This window comes from Patagioenas fasciata, chromosome 1 (assembly GCF_037038585.1).
Source record: "Patagioenas fasciata isolate bPatFas1 chromosome 1, bPatFas1.hap1, whole genome shotgun sequence".
Lineage (NCBI taxonomy): Eukaryota > Metazoa > Chordata > Aves > Columbiformes > Columbidae > Patagioenas > Patagioenas fasciata.
In genome coordinates, this window is record NC_092520.1 from 130,646,008 (window position 1) to 130,657,390 (window position 11,383).

General features: G+C 46.6%; 1 protein-coding gene across 3 annotated transcripts in view; it reads left to right on the forward strand.

Annotated features, from left to right (window-relative positions):
- Nucleotides 1–7,858, forward strand: part of LOC136107437 (alpha-2-macroglobulin-like protein 1) — a 31,940-nt gene extending 24,082 nt beyond the window's left edge. For all 3 annotated transcript variants that reach the window (XM_065848492.2, XM_071815243.1, XM_071815249.1), the window contains 15 exons: nt 290–344; nt 1,042–1,125; nt 1,534–1,710; nt 1,893–1,974; nt 2,337–2,493; nt 2,689–2,763; nt 3,445–3,607; nt 4,269–4,486; nt 4,669–4,884; nt 5,391–5,515; nt 5,895–5,985; nt 6,422–6,490; nt 6,703–6,805; nt 6,898–6,939; nt 7,545–7,858. In XM_065848492.2, coding sequence (XP_065704564.1) covers nt 290–344; nt 1,042–1,125; nt 1,534–1,710; nt 1,893–1,974; nt 2,337–2,493; nt 2,689–2,763; nt 3,445–3,607; nt 4,269–4,486; nt 4,669–4,884; nt 5,391–5,515; nt 5,895–5,985; nt 6,422–6,490; nt 6,703–6,805; nt 6,898–6,938 — 1,656 coding nt within the window. In that variant the 3' untranslated portion in view covers nt 6,939; nt 7,545–7,858. The remainder of the gene's footprint in view (nt 1–289; nt 345–1,041; nt 1,126–1,533; nt 1,711–1,892; nt 1,975–2,336; nt 2,494–2,688; nt 2,764–3,444; nt 3,608–4,268; nt 4,487–4,668; nt 4,885–5,390; nt 5,516–5,894; nt 5,986–6,421; nt 6,491–6,702; nt 6,806–6,897; nt 6,940–7,544) is intronic.
- The last annotated feature ends 3,525 nt before the right edge of the window (nt 7,859–11,383 follow it).

Consider the following 11,383-nt stretch of genomic DNA (forward strand, 5'->3'; position numbering starts at 1 on the left):
CGAAGAGGGCTGATGGATGTGGGAGGGGTACCCTCCACTTCATACTATAGGAAACTTTTACGTCCTTGCTCTTGAGCTCTCACAGACATTCACAAGTTATGATATTCTGAAAATGTGTGCTGTCTTCTCATCTGAAATGAAAATAATTGACAATAATTTGCATTATTACGTGGTAATGATATTATTCCTGCCTGAACCAGGATTTTGTCCATGTCTAATTCTAATCCACTTGTAATCCTGTTTCTCTCCTGTGTGCTCATTATAATGCTACTTTTCTGTGTTCCAACAGCCAGAGGGAGTCTTGGTAGAAAGGGCTCGCAGCTCCATCCTGTGTCCCAAAAAAGGTAGAGAGATTGTTTTCTTCTTTCGCACTGCACATCCCCCACTTCCTGCCTAACCACCTCCTGGGTCTTTCCACTTGTTTAAATATTTTTCTGTCAACAAGACCAACCTACAGAAGCAAACTCTAATCATGGTGCCAGCTAGAGTTTCCCCTGTGTAAGGATGTGGGGAGGTCCAATCTTTTAGCATCAGTGTCCCTGATACTAATGTGACAGCTTGAGGCCTTTTTCACCTGTGGTAATAAAACCGGACTACTGAACATGGTGAGGCTGGAGGACATGACTTAGGATTGCTGCTCCCATCTTGAATTTTATTGTGTATGATGGGGCCATTAGCAGATTTTTAGAGCATGAGGTGCATTGAGAAGACATACCTGCAACTGAAATCTGAAACAAGATGGAGTAATTTATGTAAAGGAAAGCACAAAGGTGGCTTTGACCACAGAAGGCTTAGAAGAGAAGATCCTCTCAACCTTTTCAGAAGGAAGACTGTTAGGATAATGAAATTGCAGTGAGGTTGATGGGGGGAGTTGAGGGTGGAATGGGACAGGGTTTTTGGAGTGACCTGCAACCTCTGTGACAGGAAAATGGGCTGTTAGCATAGAACAGTTTCTAACAACCTCTGGGGACTTTGAAGGCTGTTTTCATCATGATGTCTTTCTTTTTGTCCTCTCCACACACCTTTGCCTGCTGATGTCAGGGAATCCGGCACAGGAGTCTGTGTCCCTGAAGTTGCCTCTAAATGTGGTTGAAGGTTCAGTCAGAGCCACAATCTCAGTCACAGGTAAGGAATTCAGCTATGCTAATACCTTTCCAAATCCCATACCTCTAAGTTCAACTCTACGAAAGCCCAAATCCAGAACCCCCCCAGCACCCTTTCTGCGGTTTCCAAGGCTCCATTGCCTTGTTCTTCTCATGTGTGTGGCTGTGTTTCCTGGCTCCAGATAGCCTCAAACACTCATCAGGGAAGAGGATGTTCTGTTTATGGGCTTCTCCTGCCAGGATAGGAATGTACAGAGCCCATATGGAGCGCACAGTGGAACTTATAAACCGACTGGACGGAGGTGCCCCCACACTGCTGTGCTGGGGCTACCTTGCCTGCTGCACTGCTGGGAATGGGTCACAGGCAGGAGGAAGTGAATCCCCAAGCCTCCTACCTAGTGGTGGTCAGGCTGCCTACACTTTGTTTCAGGTGACCTCATGGGGACAGCACTGCAGAACATGGATCACTTGGTGCAGATGCCCCATGGCTGTGGGGAGCAGAACATGGTGCTGTTTGCCCCTATTGTCTATTTACTGCAGTACCTGAAGAAGACGAGGCAACTGACCCCCGAGATCAAGGAGAAGGCTACAGGATTCCTGCGCAATGGCAAGTACAGCAGACCCACCCTGCTCCTCTGCCTTCTCCTGTGTCCAATCTACCAATGGTTGCCTAGTCCCCTTCCCCTCAGGGCACTCAGCTACTTATAATGTTAACATCAGCCCATTCCCTGCCCAGTGATCTCACTGCAAATACCATTCTGAGCACTAACGTCCTGTCCCACTTCCCAGGGTACCAGATACAGCTGCAGTATCAACACCCTGATGGTTCCTACAGTGAATTTGGTACCAAGGATGAGTATGGTAATACTTGGTAAGACATGGACTCTCTCCCTGCTGTCTACCTGCTGTCTGACAGCCTGGAGGTGGGCAGCTTTCTGCTTCTAACATTGGATCCTTTCTGTCCTATTGCACCCAAAGTCTTCCAGGTGTTTTGTGGGCTAGGGCATCCCAGGGGTATACAAGTGTCCCTGGGATGAACTGTTTTTGGACCAGCAAATAGCAGAACAATGGTCAGGAGAGACCCACCAGTTTCAAATTCCCACTTTTTTTCTTTTTCATCAACTTCTGCTTAGATTCTTTCAGTTCATTCTTCCTTCTCTCTCATTCACTCCATTTCTTTCTGCTTCTCTCTTCCCTCTCTCATGCCTTTTTTTCTGTTCTTTCCCCAACCAGGCTGACTGCATTTGTGGTTAAATGCTTTGTGCAAGCCAAGCCGTACATTTTTCTGGACAACAGGACCATTCAAATGGCTCTCACCTGGCTGGAGCTCCACCAGCTGCCCAATGGTTGCTTCAGAAATGTGGGCCAGCTTTTCCACACAGCCATGAAGGTAGGACCCAGAGCACCTTGAAGGACAACTCAAAGCAGTTCTTGCCAAGTACTCATAATTGTTTAGTTTTCTTTCCTGTATTGTTCTGCTTTCCTGTGAGGGAGCAAGCCAGGAATAGGTGGGACCTTTACTGAAAGGCTTCAGGTCTTTGTATATTAACTTTCCCAGCTTTTAGGTTGTTTATGTTTTTTGTAGGGAGGTGTGGATGGGGAAGTCCCCTTGGCTGCCTACATCACTGCTGCATACTTGGAGGCAGGAGAGTCACCAGAGGTAAATACTGGGATTCTTTGCCATGCTCTTGCCTTAAGATCTGAATCCTGAATAGCTTAGCGGTGCCACTGAGGCAGGCAACAGAGCATCTTCAAGAGGCTGTGGACAAAGTAATAGAGTGGGGCAGGAAGAACTTACTGCTTCTGAGGAAAAAGCCTCAATTATCCCTTGAGGATGCCATTGCTGGCAGGGCAGAAGGTGAGGTTAGACTACAGGGAGCAACTGGAGTTCATAGCTGGATACTATGACCATTTCCTAGGCTTTGGCTGCTCATTTCTGCTTCTTCAACCCATCCTCCCACTCTCTTGCTACTGTTTGTACTATACATAGCTGAGAGCTAGTGGTGATTTGTTAGGGAGGACTGGTTGGTGTAGCTGTTCTCACAGTCAAGTAAATAGCCATAATGACATTTCTAATGTGTTTTATCTTCATTTCACTGAGAGGGCACTGCTGAAACCTGTGACCAGCTCGGGGGGAGTCTGTGAAGCACCCTGCACCAAGGGCTGGAGACACTGCTTACTGGTGCTGCACTGATACAAAGAGAAGAGGGCAGGCTTGAGACACTATGGGATGCTTTCTGGCCAGCATATGCTAATGTGTCCTTCTGCTTGTGTGCATTAGTGTTTGCCTGCCTCATGTGTGTTTTTGTGTGACCAACGTCCACGCATCTCTTCTCTGTAGAATACAGTGGTGCGCAAAGCTCTGGACTGTATCACTTCTTCCCTTCCTGAAGCTGCCAGCACTTACACCCAGGCCCTGCTGGCCTACACCTTTGCCCTGGCTAAGGACTCTCAACGCACTCAAGAGCTACTTGATATACTTGATCGAAAGGCAATCAGAACAGGTATGGGAGCTTTGGTGCCAGATATCAGAGAAGAGGCAAGTGAGCTTTCTGAGCCCTTGGTTACATGTAACCTGGAAGGACCATAGCCTTATCCTTTAGGTTCTTCATCAAAGAGAGCTTTTAGACAGCCGGTCTACAAACTCTCAGTATGTGTTGGCAATACTGTGGTGTGGGTGCTGATCTCCTTCAAACCTCTCATCCTTTTCTGGTACTCAAAGTAGAGGGTGGGCTTTGAGAGAAGTGGGTTTTCTTAGGCAGCACTGCAAAGTACCAGAGAGTGAAACAAGCTGGCAAGCTGGCCTACTTCTTGTTAGTCGCTGACCCCCAGGAATGGCTCGAATGGCTAGTGGGTAGCTAGCCAGTATCAGGTATAGTGGACCCAGCGAACAGGGCAACAGACTTGGACTTGGATGTCTGGGAGGTACTGTGTATGCAGATTATTGGCATATTAGTTTTTGTTTATCACCCTGGTAAATGGGTCTTTAAATGTGTAACATGGAGTACTGAGCATTGCAAAATACACAGGACTGCAGTTCACCCAGTGACATGATGACCTAGGCAAGAGGTATTTTCTCAGTGGTCTTGAGATACACAGGCCTCCTAGGCCTCAGGATTTCTTTCCTGACATCCCTCAGAGTCATCTACTCCCTCCCTTTCCCAGGTGGGCAGATCCACTGGAGTCAGACCTCATCCAAGCCCAGACCCGGTACCAACACTTGGTCACAGCCACTGTCTCTGGATGTGGAGTTGACAGCCTATGTCCTCCTGGCCCTGCTCTCCAAGCCTAATACCACAGGGTCTGATCTCACCACAGCCTCAGGCATTGTGTCCTGGCTCACCAGGCAGCAGAATGCCTATGGAGGGTTTGCCTCAACACAGGTAATTCGTGGACAGGGACGGGGATGTTGCTTGAGAAATAACCTCTGCACAATCTAAGCACAATTTATGCAAGTGAGAACTCTTTGAGGAGAAAAGCACTTCTACATGGAGGTCCTCGGGACAGTGAGTTCAAGTGTCTTTGGGTCTCAGAGCTGCAAGTGTCATTGTTTCTTCCTTTTCAGGACACAGTAGTTGCCTTGCAGGCCTTGGCTAAGTATGCAGCACTGACATACAACACGAAAGGGGTTGCAGAAGTGAGGGTGAGGTCCCAGAGAGGATTTGGGAGGAAATTCCGAGTCTCCTACCAGAACCGGCTGTTGGTGCAGGAGGCAGCACTGACAGAAGTCCCTGGAAAGTTCTCAGTGCAGGCCCATGGCAGCTGTTGTGTCTTTACCCAGGTAGGTTCCCAATGACCCTCCTGTGAAAACCTTCTGCTCATCATCTTATTAAAAACAAGTCTCCATTGTATCTCTATGCAAAGAAATGTGCATTAACTGGGCTTTAATCCCATCCTGTTGCCAATGCAACAAACCTGTGTGCTGTAGAAGACTCAGAGACAGAACATGTCCCAATGTGATGACAGTGATGCTTCCAGTGTTCTCAGGGTATTGGAGGATGAAAATGTCGTATATTGGTCCCATTGCTGTGTGCCTGACTTGCACAGTCTCAAGGGAAAGGGTGAGGAGAAGGATCCCCAGCTGAAAGGATCATGGAATGTTTCCAATCTGAATGACCTGTATTTTGGGTACCGAGATGAGTATACTCACTGTGTATGGTTTATCCAGTCACTGCCTGGTGTCCATATCTTGAGGATTAGAGTAGTCAATGAAAAAAAAATAGGTATGATAGATGATATTGAACTAATTATCAATGGCTTATTCTGTCTTTTCCTATCACCTTGCAGATGGTGCTGAGGTACAACATGCCTTCCCCACAGGTCTCCACATCCTTTGCCTTGCAAGTGAAAACCAAGCCTGTCAATTGCACCGAGGATGATACACACTCTGTTACTGTCTATGTCAATGTCAGGTGACTCTAAAGACACAGATTCACTTGGGAAGGAAAGCCAGGCATGGCTGGAGAGCTGAGAGGTGCTTCTTGGCTGCAATGCAGGCACCAGGCAGTTTCAGCAGAAGTTCGAGGTGGAAAATGGAGAAGGAAAGATATGAGTGTCATCAGGGAAGGGGAAATGTTTCCAAGGGCGTTGGTTCTTGCTAGGGAGAGGACTGCAAGTAGGCATCTCAGACTGGGGATGCTCAGAGCAGTGCAGCCACCATCTGCTCCCTGTGAGAGGGAAGAGTGCCTGCCTTGGCCCTGGTCCTGGCTGGGCTGCCTGGCTCAGGGTCCAACACACAGCGTATGGTGGTGGAGGGAACTTGGGAGAGATTCTCTTTTTTATCTTCTCCAGGTACACTGGGAAGAGAGCCACTTCTGGCATGGTGATTGTGGAGGTGTCCCTACTGTCTGGATTCGTGCTGGCTCCAGAATCGCAGATGTCTGTAAGAAGCCTGGAATCAGGATGGTGATATGGTGTCAGTGGGACTATCCATGCCCAAGGAGAGGGTGTGGTTGCATAGGAAGGTGTTATCTGTCTCTCTCTTGACCAATCTTACCATCCTGTTCCCTTTGCCACACAACAAACATGAACACATACTGTTGGCTCTCTCTTTGTGCCTTGAGGTTGGTGATCTTTCTGGCCCAATTCACTCAGCATATTCTTGACAGATAAGTAGCCTAGGTTCCTGGCCTTGGGCTTTTCACGAGCTGAGTGATCCTGCAGGGGGATGAGCCTGAAGGGCTAATAGCCCAAAATAAGTTTGGAAATGAGTAAATTAGAACCTGCCTACTCAAGCTTAAATAAACCTTGTTGGAATGTCTCACACTTGCTTTTCAAAAGACCCAACTAAATTGCTTCTTCTCCTCTCCTGTTCCTAGCTGCAGCATTGGCACCCTGTGAGAAGAACCGAGAATACACAAGGAGGTGTTGCCATCTACTTGGACAAAGTATGTGTGTACTACTAGAGAAGCTGCAGGAGAGGAGAACAGTGACAGAGTTGTTTGGGGAGTCCAGGGCTGGGCTAGCAGAGCATGATATTAATCTTCCTGTCCTGCCTTTGACTCCACAGAGTTGTTACTGCCTATTAGTAGAATCAAATTTAGGTGAGGCATAAAAAGAACAGCTCATAAGTGAACTGTCTTTTGCTTTTTTTTCCTAGTTGAGCCATGAGTCTGAGACATATGTCCTGCATCTAAAGCGGGAGATTGGGGTGACCAACCTGAAGCCAGGCCATGTCAGGGTCTATGACTATTACCATCCAGGTGAGTCTGGAACTGTGGGATGTTAGGACTGTCTGGGTGTTTGCACTTGGCTCTATGCAAGGATAACTTAGGTCTCTCCTGTTGTGTTGCAGAGGAGCAGGCCCTGGCTGATTATAATGTCTTCTGCATCTGAGGTAGGTGTGAATCCCTTCCTCTGCCCCTGTACAGAGCAAGCAACCCAGCCATCTCTCTTCTGTCGCAGAGGAGCCCTGTGTAATTTTGATTCAGCACATTCCCATCATTTAGGACTTTATCTGGAATTCCCCAGGCCTCCAGGGACTTTAGTCTCTGCCCTCTATTTTCTGGACTTTATAATGTAGTCTTTGCTGGGTTGCCCTGTAGGCAGGACATCAAGTGTTTAACATGTAGCCATGCTGTGAAGGACTAGTCATGTGCATTTTCCAGGACTTTCTACAGGGCTTTCTGAGCTGGTATAGTACATGGGACTGCTTGCCAGCTGACAGTGCTCATAGGTGCTTTGCAGTGTTGCAGAAGAACTTCTAAGCAGAATTCATGGTGCTAGTTTCATCTTACACTGTTTGGGTATGGAAACTCCCACCTATTTCCGGGGAGGGACTGAAATAAAACAAGGCCACTAGATCAAAACAGAGATACACTTTCCTTTTACGTCCTTAGTGAGAGCCTGGGCTCCCTAGCTGTTAGCATCCCATAGTTAATAACTTGGGTCCTATTATTTGCTCTCTGGGTTACTCCTTCTTCCTGCTCTCATTTCTCCAAGGACTTGGTCTGCTCCGTTACTGTCCACTATTTCAAGCCACAGGGATCCCACTAGTGCAAGATGCCCTAGGACAGCAGGGCTGCTGCATTATTGCTTCAGGTTTGATGGGATGTGCGTCACCTGGAAAGTCACATCTCAGGAGGCTGGGGCAAACCTCAAGTTAGATTTGAAGACCAAACCCAGCCCAAGCCATCCTGTTGATCCTGACAGCCATTTCCTGGTGAATTCTTTGGGGTGTCTGATTAATTCTGATTGTATTAAGCCATGGATTTTCTTGATTGTAAAAAGAATTAAAATAAAATATAAATCACAAATCTGGGTCCTGTGGTGTGTGCTTTGACTCTGTGACAGAGGATTACCTTGGAGGAGACAGCAGGTAAGCAAACTATCATAGACAGAGTGTAGCTGAACCATGCACCTTGCATTCATTTCTTCCAACACTGGATTCCACTCCAGCAGCATCGTGCACTCATCAGTATGGAGTGAGAACTTCTAGCTCTGTATGGAGACTAATCCCACTGAGCATCATCTGCTGCACAAAGATGTAGCCGAACAATAAGGCCTTGTCTGATTCTGCACTTTATATGAATGTAAAGTAAATCCACCCTGCTGTGTATCTCACATATTAGCTGCTGTCCTCCTAGCACAGAAAGAGGGAGGAGAATAATTTTAGTTTCTGCACCACTTGTGAAGCTGGGTCTTGCACAGGACAATTCAAACATGAGTTGTCAGGCAGGGATGGTACCCCAGGGTTGAACACTCCCTGCTTAATGAGCTACTGAAGGGTGAACAGGGTCCTTGTCACATGACAAGGAGATGCAAGGGCAATTCAACAATCAAAACTTATCCAACATCTGCCATTACTTTTTAAAATAAAATCTCATGGTTTGAGGAAAGAAGGCCAATGGTATCCTGGCCTGTATCAAAAATAGTGTGGTCAGCAGGACAAGGGAGGTGATCCTTCCCCTGTACTCTGCATTGGTGAGGCCACACCTGGAGTATTGTGTTCAGTTCTGGGCCCCTCAGTTCAGGAGGGATATTGAGGTGCTGGAGCGGGTCCAGAGAAGAGCAACAAGACTGGTGAAGGGACTTGAGCACATGACCTATGGTGAGAGGCTGAGGGAGCTGGGGTTGTTCAGCCTGGAGAGGAGGAGGCTTAGAGGTGACCTCATTGCTCTCTATAACTACCTGAAGGGAAGTTATAGTCAGGTGGGAACTGGTCTCTTCTCCCAGGCAGTTAGCAATAGGACAAGGGGACATGGGCTTAAACTCTGCCAGGGGAAGTTTAGGCTGGATATTAGGAAGAAGTTCTTTACGGAAAGAGTGATCAGGCATTGGAATGGCCTGCCTAGGGAGGTGGTGGACTCACCGTCCCTGGAGGTTTTTAAACTGAGATTGGACATGGCTCTTAGTGCCATGATCTAGTAAATGGGCTGAAGTTGGACCAAGGGTTGGACTTGATGATCTCTGAGGTCTTTTCCAACCTAGCCAATTCTGTGATTCTGTGATTCTGTGAAATCCAGCTCATGATCTGGGATCTTCAAGCTTGACAGTGCTATGTTCCTGTATAGACAGATGAGTCTCCACAGAACCTTGCTAGAGCTGCCTGTGCAAGTGTGATGGCTGAGTGCAAAGTCAGGCTTAGGAGTGGAAGGTCTGGGAGGTGGCTGAAGGTTGAGGGTCTGGATTTAGCTATAGCGCTGAAAGTTCTCCAGACCAGATCCTGTAGCAAGGCTGGGATTTGTGGTGGTTAAAAAAGAAGGATTTTGAACGTGTTTAAATTTCAAATTTGAAGTTCCAGAGTAACCCTGAAGTCTCAGCAAGTCTCCTCTGTGAGGCAGAGACACAAGCATTGCAAGTTCTTTTGGTTAAGAGTGAACATTCTCCATAATGCACCGAGGACATCTGCCTGCAAGGCAGGCTGCTGAAAGCCTGCTCTGTGCTTCATGTGCAGCTTAACAGGACCAGAATGAATGCATAAATTCAGCACAGCAGTGTTGTGGTTTAACCTGGGCCAGTAATACAATCATGATAGCTGCTCACTCACTCCCTCTGCCTTCCCCTTCCGCCAACAGGGGAGAGAATTGAAAGGGAAGGGAGGTACTTGGATTGAGATAAACACAGTTTAATAAAATAACAAAATACTAATGCACTACTAGCAAATATATATACATACAGTAGAAATAAAAGATAATGGAGGTAATTCCAAATGAACTCTGTCCATGCTAAGCAGCCAGTCCCAGGAAGCGACACCCTGGTCCCAAACAGAGAAAAAAAGGAAAAAGGTAGAAAAGCCCAGAGGCCTCTGCAAAATGGTAAAAAGCTGAACTAAACATTGCACACCAAAACTTCCCTGACTCTGACCAAAAAAAAAAAAAAAAGCAAAGAAAAAAAAATGCGTGCAAGAGAAAGTGTCAGAGAGCAAGAGTGGGAACGTCCCAGAGAGAGCAAGAGATCCTGAAAGGTCCCAACGCTCCTTAAATCTGAAGCATGATGCTAATGGGATGGAATACTCTCATTGATCAGTCTGGATGTCAATCAAGCTCTGCCCCATTTCTGCCACCCTTCCTCACTACCTCACACCTGTGGGCAGAGCCCTAAGAGTGTCCTTGGCTCTCAGACCAGAGCAATTAAAAACATTAACTCTGTGCTGGGTTGTTATCTTCTTGTTCTCAAACTGAGTCCAAATAATGAGCGTGCTAGCTATGAAAAAGGAAGGTTTCTAACTACATGAAGAAAATTAACTAATTTTCAGTCAAATGTGCACAAGCAGTTAGGTGTTACCAGTGCCCTGTGCAGTACCAGAAGTGGCTATGCTGGGGTTGGCTTCATTCCAGGTGGCACTTTCTCCCTTCTTCTGCACCTTTGTTTAAACAGGTGCTTTTTCCTTTTCTTTATTCAATTTCCTCAGCAGTCCATGAGTAATGTAAAGTCGAACTCTACAGAACAGAATTTTTACCAGAATACTATTTGCTCTGAAAATTTTTAAAAAGAACTTTGTAGATACTACAGCCTTCTTTGCAAATGTCTCCTCTCCCCCTTGCCTTTATCTCTGCTGATGTCTGTCCTTGTTAATATAAAAAAGCAGAACTGGAGCTAGTCAGGCCTGCACTTGGTATCAGTAATTAGCACCACTGGCTACAGCTTGGGCTCTTGCAGAAAGGGAGGGACCCCACTTACCAATGCTACCATGTTCTTACCATCTCTTTGCAGTGCTTAGCAAAGCACAGGCAACAGGTCTGATAAAATTCCCTGGAATAAAGGTATTTTGGGGAAAACAGCTGCTGTAGTTGTCATACACATATGTGTATTCCACCTAGTCCTTACTGACCACAGGAGGGGTAGCTAATGGATAAGCCCATTATTGCAGTAGGAGTTCACACACAGAAAAATCCTACTCATATACAGATGTGTACACACTGTGTAAAAATTGCATGTAGTGGCATTTTTCACTAAATATCCATTGCAATTTCTCTTCTGGGTCCTTCAAAATGTTATTTCTTGGACTTAAACTGCAGTACTTGTGGTGTCTGGCTACCAGAGAGCATTTGGAGGGAGGTGACTGTCTTCCTGGAGAATTTCAAGACAGGGAAAAAATGGTTTTGTACAAAACACATTGATTTCTCTGTGACCTGAACTTCCTCCTCTCTCTTTAGAACAGGAGATATTGCACATCACACTAATTTTTTTATCATTCACAAAATCAAGGGGTTGTGGTGATTCAACCTGGAGTCTTGGTGGTGCACGTGCTTCCATTTAGCTTGTGATCAGTTCCGCTGCTCGAGCACTGAGGCCTGCCTATCTCCAGGGACACAAATCCAGCCTCAGCTCCTTGTGTG